Source organism: Clarias gariepinus, chromosome 24 (genome assembly GCF_024256425.1).
Source record: "Clarias gariepinus isolate MV-2021 ecotype Netherlands chromosome 24, CGAR_prim_01v2, whole genome shotgun sequence".
Classification (NCBI taxonomy): Eukaryota; Metazoa; Chordata; class Actinopteri; order Siluriformes; family Clariidae; genus Clarias; species Clarias gariepinus.
The window spans coordinates 18,226,682-18,250,275 of NC_071123.1; the positions used below are offsets into that span (position 1 = coordinate 18,226,682).

General features: G+C 38.0%; 2 protein-coding genes across 4 annotated transcripts; one reads left to right on the forward strand and one right to left on the reverse strand.

Annotated features, from left to right (window-relative positions):
* Positions 1-3,642: 3,642 nt before the first annotated feature.
* znhit1 (zinc finger, HIT-type containing 1) lies at positions 3,643-9,462 on the forward strand. Of its 2 annotated transcripts, none has more exons than XM_053485650.1 (5): positions 3,643-3,779; positions 4,047-4,217; positions 7,969-8,048; positions 8,937-9,106; positions 9,237-9,462. In XM_053485650.1, exons 1-5 carry the CDS (start codon positions 3,755-3,757, stop codon positions 9,256-9,258), a joined length of 468 nt encoding a protein of 155 aa, XP_053341625.1. In that variant the 5' UTR covers positions 3,643-3,754; the 3' UTR covers positions 9,259-9,462. The 2 variants fall into 2 exon arrangements, with proteins under 2 accessions (XP_053341625.1, XP_053341624.1); XM_053485649.1 differs by lacking the exon at positions 3,643-3,779 and adding an exon at positions 3,800-3,867.
* Positions 9,463-10,305: 843 nt separating this feature from the next.
* On the reverse strand, positions 10,306-18,050 carry LOC128512588 (diacylglycerol O-acyltransferase 2-like). Of its 2 annotated transcripts, none has more exons than XM_053485933.1 (8): positions 17,796-18,050; positions 15,948-16,043; positions 15,705-15,812; positions 14,470-14,540; positions 13,489-13,693; positions 12,592-12,766; positions 11,192-11,376; positions 10,306-11,057 (listed from the first exon to the last, which is right to left on the reverse strand). In XM_053485933.1, exons 1-8 carry the CDS (start codon positions 17,827-17,829, stop codon positions 10,903-10,905), a joined length of 1,029 nt encoding a protein of 342 aa, XP_053341908.1. In that variant the 5' UTR covers positions 17,830-18,050; the 3' UTR covers positions 10,306-10,902. The 2 variants fall into 2 exon arrangements, with proteins under 2 accessions (XP_053341908.1, XP_053341906.1); XM_053485931.1 differs by having other exon boundaries at positions 15,948-16,046.
* Positions 18,051-23,594: the final 5,544 nt, after the last annotated feature.

The window sequence follows — 23,594 nt, forward strand, 5'->3', positions numbered from 1 at the left end:
AATGCGGAAGTGCAAAGAGCCGGTGCAAAGGACTTTGTTTGTAGCGTGACTTGTGCCGGGATGCAAAGATGTGGAGAGCCGTGTGGAGGAGAATGACTTTTGGAGTTTTGTTGAGCTTACTCGTGGTCGAGGGAGAGCAGAGTTCAGAGCCGGAAAGACGAGAGTTAAGTCCGTGATCCAAGTTCGTAGTCGTTAAAACAATCCCAATGGTCGGTAACAAAGTCTGTGAGCGTGGAAGTCCAATACATGAGACAAAAAGCGAGGTCGAGAAAAACGTAGCGTGGTCGGTAGCGAAGAGTCAAGGCATGGAACAAACGCTGGAGAATTGGGCTATGGAAGGCACACAATAATCTGGCAATGAGGTGGTGTCAGTGTGTGGTTTAAATAGGTAAGGGGATGATTACAGATGCCGCACAGGTGTGTGGCGAGCGGAAGGTGAGGCAGTGAGATGTAAGGAGTGATTGGGAACGTGGAACAGGAGTGCTTCTGACATTATGGCAGAGCTGTGGCTTGGCGGTTCGTGACATTCTCCAGTGGCTTTAATACAATCAAACCATTTTTACGGAGTTAGAAACTGCTCAGGATGGGTGTCGGCACATCCATTGTACTACAGGTTTTTGGGTGTTCAGATTGGACAGGAGGACCAACACAGACGTTGTGTATAAGAAGAGGTTGAGCGGACTTTATTTCCTAAGGAAGCTCAGATCCTTCAATGTATGCAGCAGGATGCTAGAAATCTTGTATAAGTCTGTTGTGGCAAGTGCCCTTTAGCAGCATCAGTGCCAAGAATGCAGGCAAGATAAACAAATTCATCCGCATGGCTGAACATATAATCGGACACAAATCACGTTGGAGACAGTGAGGGACAACAGATCACTGAAACTCCTGTCAAGCATGGAAGAATTTATTCTTTAACAGACGGATTCAGCTTCGCTGTCACAAAGAACGGTTTAGAAAATCATTCCTACCATTGCACTGTACAATGATTCACCTCTATGTAACAGATGGCAATAGCAGCTTATATACATATCCCATTATTCATTGTCATGGGATATGTATATATCCACATTTCATCTTTTTTCCATAGTTTGAATTGCCAGTTTCCACTCTTTTATATAATCATCTGCAATATTCTATTAATTTACAGTATATAAGTTACAATTGCATTCTGCCTCCCCCCCCCCTTTTCCCCTTACTACTGTTTGTGTAATTTCCCTCACGTAATCAATTAAGTATATTTATCTATTTATTTATTTGCACTTTTAAAGCAAAAAGCATTCTATTACTCGTATTTTAGGATTTATAGTGTTTGTTGTTTTATTAATAATATTACTCTATTTTTAGGCATTTTTATTTTAATGGCTCAGGAGTTGTTACTCTGTTTTGTTGCTTTTATGACAATGATAAATAAGGATACATACTTATTTACTTACTTACAAATATGACAAAATTCTAATAAAATAAAACTTACACGTCAAGTTTGTATATGTCTAAGAAGATGTCTGTCCACTTCCAGTAAGTGTACTTAGTTCATGCTCATGCACAAAAGGTCTAACTTGTTTTTTTTTCTAGATTAGAGTTCAACTTCTTAGAACATGTTGTGTACTGTAAGTAGCAATATGGTTAGTCAGATTTCTTTGTTAAGTAAAATAATATAGAATTGTCTCCCTAGACAACGTAGACACTTTATTATAGAGTTTTTCAGATTATTGCATTTGCAAGCTAAATGCTCCTTAACTAGAACTAGATAAGTTAATGTTACTTGTTTGTAGCTGCTGCAGTGGTGTCTGCAGACAAATGTAGCTTATAACTTTAAAATTAGCCTGTGTGTACAACCAAAAGCTTATATGTTCTATAAAATATAACTTTGTACGTCAACTTTGTAAACAAATATGATGCTGCCATCATTCCACCCGAAATGTAAGGTATGTCTTCAGTACTATACTGTATAACATCCTGTAATCAAATACAGACATACTGTAAATAGACTCCTTAAGATATTCAAGGATAGCAGTTTGCTAATAAGTGTGCTTACTTTCTGTAAAGGGAGAATTTACACTATGTTGTCATTGAAATAGTTCACCCATGCTTAGTTCTAATGTCTCTCCTTTTTTGTATCCATAATTGTACAGTATATGCTTAGTGGTATTTCTGTATCAAAAGACTACACTAATTATAACATATATAAAAAAAACTATTTAAGATAAACTAGTAGCCCAGTTGTAAAGTAGCTGTATCACCAACCTTTGCACTTAAAGCACCATAATTCAATGTACAAAGAACCCCAGTATGCAAAACAAGTGAACGTTAAACAATTCACTATAGTGGCAAATACTTTTTCCAAACTTTTACTTGACTTAAATAAACACCTGAAACTTTTAATTAGTCTTATGTACAGTGACATCCTTGAATGATGACATCATTTACTATGATGTGGTGTTTGGATGACATTTGACCCAGACTTTGTTTCTGTTACAGAGGCAGTGAAAAGGCAAGACAATGTTTATGTGATTTATACTTGATCTCCATATTACTAATCTGTATTTCTACTTCAGTAGTTAATCCTTTGCAGATTAAGTGGACATAAAAATCGGTTTATATAAATCAGGGTTCTTCCATTTCAGTTCTGTAGGGCCAAACCCCAGCACAGTTTGTAATTCACCAACACCTTCACACACCCACTGAACCTGGTAATAAAGAAATTAGTTGAATTATCTGTACTGTATTTGAGCAGGAGTTGAAGAGCTCTGATATAAATTGATTAACGGTTCCTAATTTACAGCTTAAAAACATGACTAATGACATATATCACAATGTTGCAACTGTCAATGTAATTTTGCAATTTGCTTTACTTTAAGGTAACACAGATGGGAAAATATAATTGTTGAATGTATTTGTATTTGTATAGACTGCCTTGCCAAAGAAACTAAAAGTCGCACATTTCAGGATGTTAAGACACATAGCTGTTTATCCCCAATCAGGTGACTTCTTGTCACATCATATGTGTGTGTGTGTGCGTGCATGCGTAAAAAAAAAAAAAGGTTTTACTTTCACTATTAAACATACATAGCACTGACTTCTAGTGTAGGTTCACTAAAGTGTTTATGTGATCTCCGTACATGACTTTTTTTTTAATCACATTTCTTCCACAAAGTTAAAGGTTCAGCACACCACACGTGTTGGACAGCTTCTATCCCAATTTCAGTCATTTCAAATCTCCTTAGTTGTTGTCTGTATTTGATGTCATTATAAATATGTTAAAATGATTTCATTAACAGCTCTTAGTAAACAGCATTTTTGAAAGATTGTGTGTAGAAGAAAAATATAGCCTGAGATAGATTTGCACATGTTTCGTTTTCGGATGACTAAAATGAAAGCTACCTGTTAAAAAGAAAGTAAGAAAGAAAAGAAAAAAGAAAGAAAGAAGAAAAAATTTCATTACCTGTTATCTGATCATTGCAGTTCTGCTCTGCTGTCGCCATTTCCCTAAAGGACTAAATAAAATTATTAAAATGAGTTTTCTTAAACAAGCTACAGCCGTACTGTATATTGTAAATGCGTCAGAGATAATCTTTAGAGAAGTTGTTTTACTTTTCACTTTCACTTTTACTTCTGAGCTGAGATTGGTGGCTGTCTATGCAGTACCATCAAATAAAGAAATAAATAATAATAGAACCAGACTGGGGAAATACTCGAAACGCGTTCACGCTTCTGATTTGTCCTTTTCAGGACGCCGTAGCTGGATGTCTTCAAAATGGCGGAGAACAAAAAAATAGCAAGTAGGTGTACTAATGTTTCGTAATTTATTTATTTATTTGTTTATTCGTGGAACTATGGATAACATGGCTTTTGTTTTGATATTTATATGTGTGTGTTAACAAGCTGTACACTGTATCATAACTGTTTGTTTATTTTTCGTCCCCGATGCTAATCCGTTAGCTGGCTTGTTTAGTTAGAGCGCGGATTTTAAAATGTCCTCAATGCAGATTGTGTTTGATTGATAAATGAGTGTCGCCCTAATTCTTTGGTGTTTTATGTTCCCTCAGTGCGTTCTCAGGACCCGGGTCAGCGGCGCGTGCTGGACGGAGCGACCCGGCAGCGGAGGCTCACGCGCCAGCTCGAGGCGCTCGAGAAGGATAACTTCCAGGACGACCCGCACGCGAGCCTTCCGCCGCCGGTCAAGCGCCTGCCGCATTTCGACGAGAGCGACGAACCCGGTACTCACACGTTTACACTGAATTTAGTGCTGTTGTTGCACGACATTGTGTTCAAAAACATATACAACCAAATAAAAAAAAAAAGGTTTAAATTACCACTCTTGAAAAATGTTCATTCAATTGTTTAATTGTGTAGAAAAAAATAACATCAAAATCACAAACAAAACTGTGTAAGGCTTTTCACTTAACATTCCAACTTTCTGGCTTTAAGAAACATAAAAAATAAATAAAACTGTATTGACTTGCAACTGTTTTTGCACAGAAAGAATATATTGATTCACTCAATTCTGAGGAAAATATTATGGAATCATGAAACAAAAACACTGTGGTACACCACTAGTACTTTGTTTCACCACCTCTGGCTTTAATAGCAGTTTGAGTTCTCTGAGGCGTGGATTTAACTATCAACAAACAGTATCCCTCATTAATCCGGCTACAACGTTCTCTTAAAGGGGTCATACAGGCCTACATGCACTTTTTCAAGCTGTTTGGACTGAACTGTGTGTTAGGAGAGTGCGTACACAACCACTCTACGATGATAAAGAGCCGCCCAGTGGTTTTCTTTTCATTTATTACAATAACATGCCCCTTCTGAAATCAAGCCAATCGCAAATGCCTGTCACTGTGACGCCACACCACAAGAGGCCGCTCCTACACTAGTTGATTGACACTGGTGTTTTAGCAAAGACCCGCCTCGAGTGAGAAGAAGCTGTCGGCCATTGTTTTTCGCCGCTGGAGCAAAATGCCGCCTAACCGAGTGTGTTGTACAGTTGTTGGGTGTAATAGCGAATACAGCAGTCGTCATTCACTACCGACATCTGAGCCGCTGAGGACGCAGTGGCTGAATTTTGTTTTTAAAGCTAACGTCCCCGCCGATCTACCTAAATGCGTTCATGTTTGCACTAATCTTTTTTTACCAGACTGCTTTATAAACGCGGGTCAATATAAAGCAGGTTTTACTAGGAAGCAGCTCCTAAAAAATGGATCTGTACTAACGCTTCGTGTTCCTGCTTCATCTTCACCAGGCTCAGTGAGTAATTTCTTTTTCTATGAATCTTTGCAGATCGCCTTTTCTAATAATCACGATGAATGCGGAGTGTAAGTTAACTTATACTCTCATAGAACATGGTTATGGCTTCTTCTCTGTGTACATCCATCTCTATATAATCCCTAATCGCCCGTTTATAATAAACAATGCATTAAGGTGATTGTCTAGTTGCAAACTGTGTACGTAGTCGGAAAACTATATTATGCTTACCTTTGTTACGTTAGATGGTTTATAACGATGTCTGTCGAAGATTAAAAAGTCATGTAAACACATCAGTAAACACATCGCATCCGTATCTCTCTCAGTAAGTTTCTCCGCTTTTGTTGTTGTTGCTCGCGGCAGCGTAACAGCCCGTTAATTCGTGCCCATGCAGTGATGAGAGAGACAAATCGAGTCGATGCATGTCCATTCTTTTAATTTCTGCGTTGTCAGGCGATATTACAAACTTTCGCGTAGGTTCCGTACTTAAATCAAACCAAAAACTACTTAAGAAAACAGACTCAGGCTCTATATTCCAGCGTTTTCCAGTTTGGACTGCATTACCCACAAAGCCCTGCGTTGTGGGCAATGCTTTGTGGGTAATGCAGTCCAAAGCATTGCCCGCACTGGACTACACTCCCGTGGCTATACCCCACGTTTGTTGTGAAGACACGCCCCACAAAACTGGGGGGGGGGGCGGGCTCAGCAGAGATCATAAGCATTTAAAGGAACATGCACTGAAACAGGTTGCTGAGAACAGAGCTAGTTTTTACCAGTTAAAAGTAGTGTTTTTTTTACACAACCATTGAGAATTTTTAATTAAATATATTACAAACTTTTCATTAGGACCCTAAAGATCATATTAACATTTAATGAAAAATGTTTTTGGATGATCCCTTTAAAGTGTTTCTTAAAACCGGAGGGTTGGAATGTTAAATAAAATAGGTTTGAGGGATGTCTGTGATTTTAGTTTTTGAATTGAACAATTGGATTAACATTTTTCAAGAGTGGTAATTCCATACTTTTTGCCAGAGGGTGTACTTCACTATGAAGTTGGTCCCCCTTTTGCAGCTATAACAGCTTCTGCTCTCCTTGGAAGGCTGTCGACAAGATATTGGAGTGTTTCTGTGGGAATTTGTGGCCATTCATTATGTAGAGCATTTATGAGGTCAGGCACTGATGTTGGATGAGAAGGTTTGGCTCGCAATCTATTGCAGTTCCAGTTCATTCCAAAGGTGCTTGGTGTGTTTGAGGTCAGGGCTCTGTGCTTGGGCCAGTCAAGTTCTTCCACAATGAACTCATCAAACCATGTCTTTATAGTCCTTGCTTTGTGCACTGTTACACAGTCATGATGAAAAAGAAGAGTCTTCCCCAAACTGTTAGCACTAAGTTAGAAGTGAAAAAGAATGGCAAAATTTCAAGCCTCTTCTTGGGTGATTCTAAGGAGATTTCTGCATCAGGGCCCCAGGATAACATTGTGTGTCTGTTAGTAATTATTTCACTATTAAATGAACTACAACAGGGCACTAAAGATTTGACCGAAAGTAATCAGTAGTGTGAGATACAGATGTGTGCTGGAAAATGAGTTTGTCTGCTAACTTTGTCCTTTCTATTTTCATACAAAACCCAGGAGCCTGCATTAGATTTTTTTGTTTTGTTTTGTTTTTGTGTGCATGTGTGTTTTGCTTTTGTTTTCATTTGAACACTGAAGAACATTTGCATGCCTAAAAAGAAAGTGTCATGTAATATGTTGCAGAAATAGTGAATAGTAGTGTACGTAATAATGCAAACATGATAACCATATCTGCAGTACAGATGTTATGTAATATGATTCCTAACACATTTGCCCAGTACTGTCTACTATTCACAGATCAATACAATTTGTGAATTTATAATGATCCAAAGCCAAAAGCATCAAAGTGGGGGGGGGGGAAGGGCTTACTCCCAAGTAAAGACGGTTCAGTTTTCTTCATATATCTGTGATACACAATCATTCCCAGGCATTGTTATTTCATGTTCAAGTTTTGTGCCTTGTTTCAAGATAAATTCTAAGCTTAGTCAGGAGTGAATTTGGAATAATGAAATGATTGGACAGTGATTGTACACACTGATGGTCCATTGCACACATTTTTGTAACCTCATGGATAAGGCTAAGGTTAGGCCTGTCCCTGATGTTATGGCCATGGCTGTTGAAGTGTCTCATCCCAGGAAAGGAAAGTCTGATTATATGGAAATGCTTATTAAAACCATCGTCTAGTCCCCTCTTGGTTTCTCCAGTGTATAGCCGATACAATTTCTTACAGGAAAGACAGTAATGGTTCCTGTGCTAATACACAAGGAGTGCAGTGTGATAATAAACGATCATTTGTAGCCTTTAATACAAGTGTCTGTGTCTTTAGTGTCTACATACATGCACAACAAGACTCTAAAAAGCCCAAGTTCTGCTAATAATCTTAACTTAAACAAAGAAGGTTTTCAGACATTTTCCTGCTAAAGAATGTTGTAATCCTAAATGATGTCTGTTCTATTTATTCTTAGAAATGAGAAAGGATTGTGTGTATGAAGACGCATGCTACTTCTTCATACTGTGCTGAATCATTAACAGAAATAACATTTCCCCAATAATGTTTTGGTATTTGTTCACATACGAGATTTCATAGCAGACGGTTTGCCCCTTTTTTTTTTTTTTTTTAACGCTTCTGTGTTTTTGTTGTAATGCTTAAGGAAAGCGGAGAAAGAAGACCAGAGGTGACCATTTCAAACAGCGTTTCCGGAAAAACTTCCAAGCCCTGCTCGAGGAGGAGGTGAGGCTTTAAAAACAAGCACTATCATTTGTTAAAAATATATATATCTATTGTTCAGCTCAAATACAACCATGTTGATAATTAGGTAGTTTATTGAGTTGTAAATTGGTTTGAAAGTGAATTCTGTAGGACGAGAGATCACTACTAAGAGCCACAGGTATCACGGTGGTATACAAGCTTATCTATGCATTTTAATGTATCCGTATTAATTGAAAAAAATTATCATGGTTCAATTGAGATTTTTGTCTTGAATATATTTCTGAAAACGTTCCTTAACTCAAAGATTGCCTTTCTAATGTAAAAGTTTCTAAGTAAAAAGGTGTAAAAATTACTTTTATAGTTTTCTTGCAGTTACACAGAAGGCTCACTGACATTTTGACACTGAATTGATTTATTGTATGTCCATTTTACATCATTTAACTGTCGAACAGATTAATCAAAGTGAGATTTACTGTGAAAAGAAATCACAGTTGGCTAGAAAGGCTTTAGAAATCCTTGCAGCGTTTGACTGTTTGTACTGCCGTGTTTGAAAAATCAGCTCCTTACACAATATTATATTAGCAAGGAGATAGCAAGGCCAGTTTTACATGTAAATTAATAAATAACATATAAAAATCTCTCTTTGTTGAAAGAAACACAGAATAGATGGCTCATTCGAGCATTTAAAATGGAAATGGAAAAGAATGACTTAATAAATAAAGGAAACAATGCAAAAATTAAAGAAAGAAACCAATGATGGACAAATGAAAGATTGAAAAAAGGAAATGAAAGAAAAGAAGAAAACTTAAAAGAAAATAAAAGAAAAAGGAATATAGCTAAGCTGTGCAGGTTTTTTTTTTTTAGTATTTCATTCTATTTAAGTATTTCATTCTCTTTCCCTCTGTCCAGGATTTGAGTGTAAGCGAGGGTCCAAACTATCTGACGGCGTGCGCCGAGCCGTCCAAGCTTCCTCAGCGTCACTTCTGTGCTGTGTGCGGCTTTCCTTCCAACTACACCTGCGTCTCCTGCGGCGCTCGATACTGCTGCGTGCGATGCTTAGCGACACATCACGAGACCAGGTAACGTACTTGCACAAAACCGACACATGAAGCATAAAAACATGGACCTGCACTTCATATTTTTTGTTCAGACTACATCTTCACATACGGTCTTCTTTTTTTTTTTTTTTTTTTTTTTTTTTTTTACCAGGTGTTTGAAATGGACCGTATGATCCTGCGTGTCGGATGGCCGAAAATCCACTTCATGTTGAGTCGCATTAGAATGAAAACGCTGTGCGCTGGTCTGCAGTGCTGATGGCCTGAGGACGCCACAGTTTTTCCATGTATGGCCTGAAGAGGAACAGAGTTCCTAGGTGCAGTTTGGGATGAACTACATTACACATTGACACTATGGAAGCTTGTGAAATAATCATGGTGTGTGTGTGTTGGGGGGGGTGGGGGAAGCTCTGACATGCTAGTGTTGATGTCTGTCGTGTTTTTGAAAGCACCATGCAGCTGGACTGCAGCTTCACAGCATCAGTCTGATATTCTCCAGATTCGTCCATCTACACGGCTACATTAGCTTGTGTGAACTTTAATTTTTGCATATAATATTTATTGTAATGATATCTTGTGGTTCAGTTGTATTTTCTCATAGACTCAGATTTTCAACTGACTCCACTTTGTGATGAAAATCCTGAGGGAAGTGTTTCATACATTAAAAAAGGAATAATGATCTAATGACCTCTGCTTTTACTGTTGCTGAAACAACTCTGATGTCAATAAATGCTGTAAAACGATGCTTGTTTGTGTTCTCATAACATTACACGCAAGACAATGTAAGCATGCAGATGTGAGCATCTTTACAAGCAGCTCTTCCACTTTTCTTTACCAACCAAACAGATCATAACTCCAGACTTTTTTTTTTTTTTTTTATTGTGGAAAAAAGAATAATTTTCAGGTCAGAGAATACCTGGATAGACAGTGTAGGAACGTGCCTGAGTATTTTATCGTGGTAAATACCTACAATAAATCCCTAAAAAATGTGTCCATGATAATTTATTTTGTCTAGGGGACTGGTGTTTCCATACATATGTTTAAACGTTTAAACAATATCTTAGTGTACATCTTTGTTCTCAAAGCTCAGCCTGTAGGGTTTAAACAGTAAGTGATCTCAGTATGGTACAATAATGAATACAACTCGTATTTAAGTCGTGCATTCATAAAATGTATATATATATATAGTGCATGTGAACAGAATCAGTGTATAAACCTACTGAAACAGTCATTTTCACATTTATTACATTAAAATACATAGGCAAGAAGTTAGATTTGAAAAAATTATCTACAAATTCATAAAATGTCCGGCTACCCTGTTTTTAGCTTCACTACCGATATACCATTTAGCCCACATCATTCAAGATAAATAGGAAAATTATTTTTGTAAACAAAGTTAACATTTTAAAATATTTCACATTTCCTTGTGGCTAGATTATTTTAAATTTGCCTTTATGACCAGCATAATTCTATGTTTTAAAAAGACATTTGGCATTCTCTGTAAAATAATACAAAGCTTTACACTATCATACATGTGCAATTTGGTTACAGCTATAAAAATGTTGTTCTGTGTGTGTGTGTAAGAAGAAAGGGGTGTGTGTGTGTGCGTGCATGCCAGCATGGTTCCATTCCAAACAAGCAGAAGCAACACCTGTTTAATTAGTCGTTCTTGGCTTTCAATAGATCAGGTGTGACTTGGAGTGCATGGATGGAACGAAAACCACACACACGCCCTTTCCGGAGAAGATTGGACACCCTGGCAACTGCATACCAAATGCAACAAGTATTTAGCCTGTATGTGTGTTTGTGTATGGATGTGTTCAGATAATGCGTAGCTCGTGTGTTTCTGCCAGTCCGCAGCTGGTTTTGTGTGTGTGGAAGAGTTTGGACAGGGACTCCATGTAGAGGTTGTGATAGTGCTCCACCTGCTGTTCGGATGGGTTGCGTACATGAGGCACAGAGATGGGGCTTCCAACTAAAACAGAAAGAGCAAGAGTGATTATGATTCCAAAAATGACAGTAACAATAGAAGGAGATGACTAAGAATTAGCAAAACCAGAGTGGCCATTCAAGTTAGAGCAGATGTATAAGCTGAGGTGTTACACTCACCCACAGTGGTGATGGGTCTCCTGTAAGGCAGGATCAGACAGCGCCCCCCAGTGAAGAGACACGGCGCAAAACCCATCACTCGCTTAAACAGAGCCTGAAGCCTGCGGCCTATGCTGCCCTCGGACAGCAGCACCTGCGGGAAGAGCTCGTTCTCACCAAACGAGTACACTGGAACCAGGTCAGCCCTGAAAAACCCAACACAAACTTATTTCATGTAGAAGCATTAGCATATTATGTGTAAAGAATGAAACGTGAAGGTGTGCTAGAAAAATAATCATTCAATTATTCCTGGATAACTTTTTATCAGATCTTTTGCTGTCCAAACAGGGATATGCTGTCATTGCTGTTTTATTATGGATGAGTAACTAATTGGTTTATGATCAGTTTGGTACTTAAGGTATGATGAAATACAAGTAGTGACAAAGTTATACACTATATATTATAGTTATACACCATCAGCCATGACACAAGTTCCACCGCAAGGTGAACTGAACAACTCTGATCACCAACTATGCATCAGCAAACTGGTGACTCATGGGGCTCATGGGCAACCAAGCCTCACCCATTCCCGTGGAGACCAAAGGCCAGCAGGTCTAAACCACTCCCACAGAAAAGCCAATACAGCGCAAATACACAAAAAAAGTCATTGCTGGCCACAGTAGAATGGCACCAGAACACCCAGTGCACCACTGCACACAGGACCCAGCAGGCAAAGAACCCAAGTCAGCAAACATGGACTCCAAACCCTAAATCCCTTTCTGATTAAGCACCCATGGGATACATTGGATCAGATCCACAACCCACAGCACCCGAAGGATCTGCTGGAAACTTCATTGTTCCAGACACTACAGCACGTCACGTCAGAGCGGGTGGCACAAGAGGAACCGATAAAAACCCAGGTGGTTTAATGTCATGTACACCACTTTACAGTAACAGTTTTTACAGAAGCAAAATTATGTTATTATTAATTAATGAGGTGGCACGCTGGTGTAGCGGTCGGCACTGTCAGCTTGCACCACCATCGGCTCGATTCCTGGCCAGGTTCGATTTGCCTCTCTGTGTGCATGAAGTTTGCGTTTTCTCCCCGTGCTTGGTGGGTTTCCTCCGGGTACTCCGGTTTCCTCCAACAGTCCAAAGACCTGCACATTAGGCTAAGTGGTTTTCCCAAAATTTCCTGTAGTGTGTGAATGAGTGTGTGTACAGTATGTGTGTGCCCTGCAATTGATTGTCGCCCTGTCCAGTTTACCCTGCCTTGTGCCCGACGTCACCTGGGATAAGCTCCAGGCCCCCTCCTGAATACAGGGTAAAGCGGTATAGACGATGAGTTAGTGATTAGTAGATGTGTTCCAGTCATTAAAGCGATCACGGTTTCTTTGTGAGCTGGCATTTTCTCTCCTCACCCGTTTTCCAAAGCAAGACGAACAAAGCCTTTCCTCTGCTTCATAACCACAGTGTTCACTCCAGGAGCAGATGCCAGTGACTCCTCAGCTCCTCCGATGATAATGACCACAGCGTTGCCCACACCGGCTCGACTCAGTATGTACTCGAGACTCTGCTTATTGACCGGCAACAAGCCTGTGAGAGAGAGAGATTTGTTAGTCCTTTTTTGTTTCCTTGAATCTGTTAGTGGGAAACAGTTATTTTTATTTATGAAACTCATGTTTATTGAAAATAAAACGACTGCACACTGGAAGTAACTGTAATAAAACGTTTATTAAACTGAAATCAAATTTGCTGCACGTGCTGTGCAAAAACACTTTTTACCAGCTTTGGAGTTTCCAACTCATACTTGTGGTTTTTTATACCAGAACACTAATTCAGTTAAGGATGCAGTAATATGCGATTGTCTCTCACAGTAACTACTGAGTGTGTTTATTAGTGTTTTTCACATTTTTTTATGATATTAGACCTTCTACATCATACCTAAATGTAGCACGACTCTAGTTTTAAGTACACATGTGTGTTTACATGTAAAGTTTTAAAGTTGTGTAGCTGAATAAGCGAGTTGCTCTGTCTGTCCGCTGTGCTTCGAAAAGCTTTGAGGTTCAGTCAAACACACACACAATGAGATAAGCATGAGAGCAGCAGGGAAGATTTAACACATTAATATCAGATCTATGGGAGAGAGTAAGAGAGTAGAAATAACTTTCATATAAAATAATTCCCTTACATTACCTATGCTGTATATACTGTAGTATAGCTACTTTTAATTAATCTTAACTCCCATACATCTCATCATATCATTTTCATCGTGACCACAAATTTGAATTCTAGCATGAGCGCACGAACACACTGACCTGTGACCATGCTGTACTCTCTGACGAACGGCATGCGGAATACGCCAGCAAGCATGGCCAGAGAGGAGCGTATTCCCGGGAACGCCTGCGCAAACCCACCAGGCTCGGTGCTGAAGCAGGAGAAGGCGCCCATGCTCATGATGCCGTGCGGATGGCATCCCATAATATAGTTCTTACTGGGATTCAGCTCCCCTGTCTTCACTAACTAAAAGAATAGAAGAAAGAGAGAGGAATGAAAGCTACGTTACAAGTGGTAATTACAGTGAAACCTCGGATGGCAAGAAACGTAGTTTGCGAGTGTTCCGCAAGATAAGCAAAGATTTTTAATAAATTTTGACTTGAAAAATGAACAAGTCTTGGTTTACGACTACCGAGTATCATGTATTACACATGCGCTTCTTGTTTTGACGCCGAGCGTCACAACTGAGCCAATGTTTTTTCTCTCTTGCGCTGCGGAATTGTGGGTAATCTTCTCCCCAGCGCGCGTGTACTGTTTATTAAAACACACGTGTGTGCGCGCGCGTAAAGCAAAATAAAGTCCCATGAGAGAGGTTAAAGATAATTTTTTTCTCTCTTTCTCCCTGGGTCAGCATGCCGTTGTGTGTGCGCGTCTAATTTGACACAGTGCCCCTTCACACACACACTCTCGCCTTTACACCCCCCTACCTACCCCTCCTCCTTTCACCTACAAACACTCACACACTCTCTCTCTGCTCTACACAGAAACACAGTTAGTATTCCCCTTACGCGAGTGTTATTAGCGATGTATCTTGCTAATTTTTCTGTTAAAACAGTCTTTCCGCCAATGTATGTGTGTGTGAAACTCAAAAAAGAAAGGAGAAAAGATTTACTTTATAAGATGAAAAGGGGGAGAGGGGCTGATTCCTCCTCCCCTCTAACTTTAGCTTCACACACATACACAAACACACACACAACGCTGTGAACAAATAAATGAATGAATAAAGGCCAGCTCAAAATTACCTTTACTGGGAAGTAGTCTTTAAAATGTGTCCACACTCTCCAGCTCCTAACAAACTCACTTCTTCTGCCACCTGGTTAAAACACAGAAATGTACTCAGTGTGGTCAGTCGTACTCTTTTGTAATGAGATAAGATCATCTGCAGTGATGCATATGAAGCATCTTAGTCTTATTAGATGACGATTTCTAAATGGAAATAAACAGTTGATTTAAACATGCCAAAAGAAGATGACCATTTGCAGTTTATACTAAAAATGTAAAAAGAATTAAACAGTTTGACAGCAAAATGAGATAACTCCATTGTTGAAGTTCTGAGAAAATCCTGCATTTTTGTTGTCTTTGCATCAGAAAGATGTTAAAAAGCAGAAATGGCAAAATATTTTGTCAAAATTACTACAACACTGTTACATTTGTGTGATTTTTTAAAAAGTTATAAGTCCACCCTCTACAATTGCCACACCGTGGCAGCAAATTAGATCAAAGAAAATGTGTTGAGATCATGAAAAATTTTATAAGCAATATCAAATCGCACCCTTATCCTTACTGTTACTAGTGCATCTCATGTCTCTTTTACACAAATCGCTCATGCATATCTAAAGCTTTATAATGTTATTTCTCCGTTTCCATACAGTGCTTACGCGACAGTACTGCACATAGTTTTGTTAAGTATATAACGAATAAATGAGGCTCGCACACAATGTACACAATGTATGAAAGACATAATGCCCATTAAACTATTACCACTTTAGCGCATTAGACTTAACCACTCAATAGCAGCCGCTATGTTGCGCAGTAAGGAACTTCGCTTCACTTATTATGTGACGGTTTTGTGTGAAAATGCGGGCAAGATGTTTTTAGGAGTTTTCAAATTAAATATTTTGTTATAGACAACCTCGTGTGTCAAAGAAGAATCATTTGCTAAAATAAGGAAAACATTTTTCATGTTTTGCTGTCAAACTGTTAATGTTTCTAAAAACAGTTACTTTTTGGAGCAGAGCTACATTACATTAAAAGTGTCCTCATACAGTACATGAACATACAGATGGACATTATTACTTCTCTGTGAACATAATGAATAAATAAATAAATAACTCTATTTGTACTTTTTTAGGAACTGACATGCTTCTGCAATCAAGACGTTCACACGTTCAGTACTTTCGAAACAAACACGTTTTTCATCTAACATTCTTATTTTGTGTTTTTGTAAAGTGATTGTGTGCGCATAAGGGGGTATAACCTCTCTGAGGTGTGTCCCAGTCCAAAATCAGCCAGGTGAAGTAGAAAGTGGGAATCAGCCAAAGTGACGTAAACATCAGATAAACCATCAAAATCAGCCCTGACAAACCTACACACACACACACAAAAAAAAACGTTAACGTAAATAATTATTCACCATGCACCATGCATGTAAAATCATTACACCGTGCATTTTATTCCTACATAAATAACTGTGTGTGTGTGTGTGTTGGAGGTATCTCACCCATAAACAAGAAGGTCAGTACCAGGTGTAGGACACTGATGTCCTCAAGAAATAATTTCCATTTGGATTTTCCTCCATCCTTCTCCATCTCTTCAGCTGCAGCAACAGACAAGGAATATCTATTAATAAACACAAAGAAACCCAAAGACGAGAAGGCTAGTCCTGTGTCAGGACTGATGAAACGCTATGGTTGACTTCTTAAAACTATTTGTCTCACTAGGTCATAAGTGACCGCGTTTAAAGCCGTAGTTGGGAAACAGATCAACGTTACGCAACTGTATTGTACAGGATTTCTGAAACGGATTATCTACAAATGGTGTTACTGAGCCAAACGATGGCTTTGATTGTGACATACAGTTTGCACCATTAGCTTTTGCAAATCTAAGCAATACTAGCCTTTTTACATTAGTTGTATACATTAGATCACCTACATTTCTTAAATGTTGTTACTGTCAGAGGCGGACAGAGTACACAGGTTCATTATTAGAGTAAAAGTACAGATACAACTTGCTAAATTTTACTCAAGTACAAGGAAAAGTTCTACAATTAGATCTTTACTTAAGTAAAGGTACTTGTTTTTAAAAAGTACTTGAGCATCAAGAGTACATTTTCAAAATTTAACATTACTACTGCTACAGTGCTCACATTCATGTACAGAAACGTCCTACATAGAGTACATCTGAGTGGCTAGCTACAGCTGGCGAATCGGCGGGTGTACGTGGCTTCGACTACCCAAACCTAACCGGGAATGTAAAAAGCTGCATTATCGCAGCTAGCCAATCATTTAGTGCACTTTTCTGTAGCTAGAATCTAGCTTAGAAATGTAAGGAAGTTTATTTCAATGTACGCACCTTGACATTGTTGTAGGCGGTGATGAAGTTCTGTTTTGGTAAACACAGCAAACACTTGAAGCGAAAACTATCATTAACTTGTTCAGAAAGTTGAAATAGTTTGGCGAGGTGGGGCCACGGGTCGGCACATTCCCGGGATGGACCTGCTGCGTCTTCATCCATTGTTTAGTCCATGGTTTCGTCTCTTGTCTAAATCATTATCTGACCATGGAGTTGACTTTGGCGGAAAGCTGAAGGTGATTGCTGATAGGCTGTCCCAATCAATGGCGCCTGCACAATCCAATCGCGTTTCTGAGATTTTTTGTTTTTCCTTTTTTTTTTAAAAGAAGTAACGGGTACTCTCGCTTATGGATGGAAATGTAGCGGAGTAAAGAGTACAATATTCGCCTCTCAGATGTACTTGAGTAAAGTCATCAGTACTCCCCGAAAATGATACTCAAGTAAAGTATAGATCCCCCAAAATTGTACTTAAGTACTGTACTCAAGTAAATGTACTCGGTTACTATTCGGCTCTGGTTACAGTACGTGACTTCATAGTGCGATTGATTCATCAGACTGACCCTTGACCAAGTATTTTATCATTTCTGCCAGCATGTTTGAGCAAGATATTAGGTAATACACCCGACAGATAGCATACTGCACTTGCATTCAGTGAAAAAAAGAAAATCTTACTGAAATTAAACAGGGGGGAGGGGGGGGGGTTCAGAAAAAAGTAAAAGGGTTTCTTGATCTTGCTTTGATTATACTTTTACCATTAGATTTATTTTTAAGTCAAAGGACAGACGGAGAATGGTTGAGACAATGAAATAAACCATGGAGAAAAAGTGAGGCAACAGGAGTGAAAAGAGCGAAAGAGTAGGAGAGAGAGAGAGAGACAGAAGAGAGAAATGGAGACATCCTGAGAGAGACAGAGAGACAGAGTGGGTGAGTTGAAAAGTTGATGACAATGTAGAGAGAGAGAGAGAGAGAGAGAGAGAGAGAGGTGTATTCACTGTACCTGTTCCGCTCGGGTCTCCTCTCACTGTGGACATCGCTGCGCTTCACAGCCGGTTCAGCCGGTTCAGCGCGTCTCTCTGCACTTTGATCTCCTGATAAGGAGCACGCGCAGCCCAACTAGCGCGCGTGACGATCCACGGCGGCGTCATGCTGTCTTCTCAACGGCTTCCCGTCGTTAGTAGACATGCTGTGGGTCCGTGATCTCCCTCAGGACAGGCGGTCGGGTGAAAACGCCTGCCGAATAGTCTGCACTGGTCAAAAAAGGAAAAGGAAGTCGCAGGGATGTGGGCGTGGCCACGGGCGTGGGCGTGGCCAAACAGTGGAGGGAATTTCGAAAAGTGACCAACTGTATGTACATGACAATATAATGCAGCAAATTGCAAGATAGATAGATAGATAGATAGATAGATAGATAGATAGATAGATAGATAGATAAACAAGCTTGCAGAACAATACCAAACAGAAGAAACATGAAACATAATAGAAATTGGAAAGAATCTAAAACACTACTGCATAAAACACACAAAATAAAATCAAGACAAAAGTAGGCCAATCAGAAAACAAACAAACTAAAGCAAAACAAAACAGCACATAGAAAGAAACAAACAAAATACCAATAAAACAGACAGAAAGAGAAAATGCTAATTAAAAAAACAGAACAACTAATATACAAACAGAAGTGAAAACGGAACTGAATAAAAGCAGAACTACACACACACACACACACATACACACACACACACACACAGGGCACAAGAACTACATTGACTTACTGACTAACAAAACAAAAGACAAAAGAACATGAAATACTTTCCGTGTTATGTTCCAGTGCAGATTGTATTTAAGCAGCTTTACAGAACCAGAAAATCAGAAAGCAGAATAAAAATAAATATGTTTAGCTTTTTCTTCATCATATATACATTACTGCACAGCGAAAGTCTTGGTTCTTGGTTCTTCTTCTTTAAAAACAACAACGTAAGATCTTTACAACATTAATATACAACAAAAATGGAGAAAAACAGAACGGTTATTATAAAATATTAGAGAAATTTGTTAAATGTAACTATCTCACTTATCTTCTATATCACTTTATAGGGACACAGGGACCTGGAGCCTGATATTATACATTTTTATCTTATCAACTTTCTATGATGAATTTAAAAAATGGGAATGTTTGTTTATTAGAACTCAACTTCAGGGAGGTAAAAATACACATGGTTGATGTCAGGCTGCCTCACACCAATCACTCATTGATATTTTCTAATAACGGATAATCTGAAAGTGTTTTATTCCCTACATAATAAAATCTATACAATCGAATGAAGTAAGCTGACTGGTTAAAGTGCCAGAACACAAGTGAGCAATTTAAGGAAGAGGAAAAAAAACACCTAGGATGAAGCTATAGGATGAATACTCAGCAGAGGGAGCCAGATTTCCACTGGCTATAGCAGAGAAATAATATGATAGCTTTTTATATCAAATTGTCTATTAATTATAGTTTATATAGTATAGGTACTCTCTCTCCCCCTCTCTCTCTCTCTCTCTTTCTTTCTCTTTCTCACTAAATGTGAATGCACATTATGTGGCCTAATAGGCTACTAAAAGCTCTCTTTCAGCCTTTTAAATATGCACTAGGCTATAATAATTACTATAGTTTGGACAATACATTTGATCATTTTCTTTCATTTTTCATTTAAATAATATCATGCACACAGTAATAAAAAAAAAAACATTTGCCTGGGCAGTGCATTAAAACATTATTATAAAGAAATAACTGTAAAGATGTGCAGATTTCCAGCGTCTGGCCTTATCTTTAAGGCAATAAAGTTTAGTAAAGTAAAGTAATACAAGGATATGTTGCACATATGTCCATAAGATTTACATATGTGATTAAGGGAGTAGTATACCATGTGATCACACGTAAACAAATTATGAAAAACAAAAACAAATTATGAAAAACAAAGTCGCAAGTAAGACTGTATGCCCTAGAGTCCACATGTAATTAATAAACACGCAGAAATTCACTTACACCTAATTACATATTATTATTATTATTATTATTATTATTATTATTATTATTATTATTATGAATTATTATTATTATTATTATTATTATTATTATTGATATAATAATAATAATAATATTATTATTATTCTTGGGAACGTGCCATAACCAAAGATTTCTTTCTGTATAAAAGAAACTTCTCTAAAGAGCTGTTGTGGCAAAATTTCAAGCCTCTGCATAGCTGATTCTAAAGTTAGTTGCATCAGGGCCCCAGGATAACATTGGAGAATTTTACATCATTCATAATTATTTATAATAATGCAGACATAATAAACATATCTTCAGTACAGATGTTGTTACTGTATATAATATGATGCCTAAGACTTTTGCACAGTGTGTACTTTTGCACAGTGTGTGTGTGTATGTGTGTGTGTGAGTATGTATAAAATACACATGTAAGTCATAAAAAGGTCGTTAAGCATAATTCATACAAGGGTCATAAAAGGCTGAACTGAGTACACACAAAAATTTCTAACCCATGCCAGCAAGCTACTGTCACTATGAGTCATTGTGACGTTCCCTGTTAAGACACTATCTTACTGTAAGACTATCAACAGGTCAATATCATTTGTGAATTCATAATGATCCAAAGCCAAAAACAACAAAGTGAGGAAAGGGCTTAATCCCAAGTGAGCATCAGTGCAGTTTACTTCATATGTTTGTGATAAACAATCATTCCCAGGGATTGTTGTTCCATGTTCAAGTTTTGTGGCTTGTTTTGGGGTAAATCCTAGGCTTAGTCAGGGGTGATTTTGGAATAACCAACTGATTGGACAGTGATTATACAAACTAACATTTTAAGCTGATTGATGAGGCTCAGGTTAGGCAGGTCTGTAACAATGCACACAGAGACATCACTAATGTGGTGTCCATGGCTGTTGGACTGTCCCAGGAAAGAAAAAAGTCATTCTAATTATATGAGAATGTTTAAACAGCCATTGTCTAGTCTCCCTCTTGGTTCCTCCAGTGTATAGGTGATGACATTTCTTAAAGGAAAGACAATGACCTGTACTGATGGAGTGATGGGTAATAATACGTAAACCTCTATAGCCTTTGATTTTAGTGTGTGTATCTTTAGTGTATATATACAGTACATGCACAACAAAACTCAAAAAGCCCACGTTCTGCATATAGTCTTAACTTGAACAAGGAAGGTTTTCAGACATTTTCCTGCTAAGGAATGTTGCAACCCTGAATGATGTCTGTTGTAATTATTATAATGAGATATGATTGTGTATATGAAGTATGTTTGGTCACTCCATGTTACTACTGTACATACTATGCTGAATCATTAACAGAAATAACATTTCCACAATAATGTTTTGGTATTTGTTCACATGTGAGATCTCATAGCAGATGGTTTGCCTTTACCTTTTTAATGCTTTTGTGTTTTTGTTGTAATGCTTAAGAAAAGCGGAGATAGAAGACCAGACGTGACCATTTCAAGGGAGGAGGAGGTGAGGCTTCGAAAACAAGCACTATCATTTGTATAAAAGTAGTGGTTCAGCCCAAATACAACCATGTTGATAATTAAGTAGTTTATTGAGTTGTAAATTGGTTTGAAAGTGAATTCTGTATAGGACGAGAGATCACCACCAAGAGCCACAGGTATAATGATGATATACAAGTCTATCTGTGGATTTTAATGTATCCGTATTAATTGAAAAACATTTATCATGGTTCAATTGTGAGATTTTTTTCTTGATTATATTTCTGTTTGTTATAATGTTTGGTTCCCTCATAGAAAGTTTTTCTGTAAAAATAGAGGAAATTTTTTTTTCTGTTTGGAGTTTGTTCTGACAGTTTGTTCAGACATTTTGGCACTGAATTGATTTGTTTTATGTCAATTGTACTGAATCTTGTAAATGTCCAACAAATGTATCAAAGTCTGAACTTTACTTTGTAAGGAAATCACCCTTTGTCACTAAGGTTTTAGAAATTTTTGCGATGTTTGACATCCAGAATACGTGTTACGTGATTATGAAGAAATATGCAGATCAGCCTTAAAATATCACTGATTGACCTAAAGTTGGAGATAGATATCTTTTCAATGTTTTCGGTGTTTATATTATTATTCTAAATACATATTTTTGTTATTTATAACATCTGGAATAAAAAACTATTTTGTTATCAAAAATAGTAACATGTATTATGTTCTGTGTCAATTTGACCCCAGGAAAAACAAGCACAATTAAAAGAAAATTAGAAGAATTTTATTTGTAAAATAATCATTACCATTATCGTCTGTGCTACTGTACACATTACGTATGTGCAGAGAGTGCATGCATTCTTCTTCCATATCTTCTCTCGAAATGAGATTTTACCTACATGTAACCCAGTTTTTCCAACAAAATCCTCCTTCAACTCAGTTTTCTGCTGTTCCAGTCCTTGTTTATTTGTCTTCCTATGACAAAAACCTTGTAGGTCCTCAAATTAATGAAGAACGTTACAAGGGGCCAACAGACAGTCATGAAGCTGTATTTGGCTGTGGCCTTTTCCAAGTTATCAACCTTTCGTTGTAGTCCAAGACCATTTGTGGTTTTCTGTCTTCTCTGGTGCTCAGGACAACATCGTTGTGCATGGTGCTCATCAGCAGGACATTTTCACTCTCTTGAGGCAATTGGAGACAATAGTGGCTCTCTTAGTAAAGGCAAACATTGAAGATTCTACCTTCCTGTTCTTCATCACAAGCAACTCAGCGGGACCTTCAGCTTGTTTTTTTTTTCTCACTGTTCCCATCATGGTAACCTTCCTCTTTAGAACTTTACCCAATGTAAACAATATATATCACAGGTAATATTAAGACCATTCAGTCCTTTAGCCATGTCAAGGACCACCCTTATGCCTTGATTGTTTTCAGGTGCTTCCCCAGGGGATTAACCAGGGTTCAATGGCATATTCCAGGCATAGCTGGACTGTGCGCCATATTTTGATACTGTATTTGACAACCAGGCATTCATCCATAGTCAGGTGGGGACCTGGATTGTGAAGAAAGGGTATACATAAGCTTTATAAGCTTTTATACGTTTGCTCCACCCCTATGTTGGGTGAACTATCAATAATCTTCACAGGAATCATATTTTCCCACCCCAACAAAGTAGGAAATGTCAAAACTCGAGGATAATGTTTTCCCCTCCCCCACATCGTGTGAGTTATCAGTAGTTCTCGCACTAGTAAAGTTATGGGTATGTTAGGTTATAAGCTTTTTAAATATTTTTAAATTGCATGTTATAGTGACTAAAATATCATCCAAAACAACCAAAACAAATGAATATTTATTTATTAAAAAAAAAAAATTATACAGCTAAAACTGCCCGGCGTCAAATTGACCCCAAAGAACACCGATGCGTACAACATGTGTACAGGACGTTAAAAACACTTCAGTTTATTTTAAAAACACTTCATCATGTTAATTTATTATATACCAGTTATTCCAATTAAATTAGGAAAAGTCACTGAATATGAAGCAAAAAAAAAAAGTCAATTATTGGGTCAAAATGACACCAAAAATAATAGGAAGAGGTTAAGATCGTTGTTTTTTTTTCTCTCATGTATGTCTCATGGGAAGACATGCCTATTGGTACTGAGTGGCGTCAGGAAATTGAGCGCACTTAGTGATTGAGACGCGCTGTATGGCCTGATAAAAAGTGTGTTTTACTAGCGTACGGCTCCTTTTGCATGTGTTCCTGTTTTTTATGCAGTAATATTGGTTTCTCTCTTCCTTTCCTTTTTTTC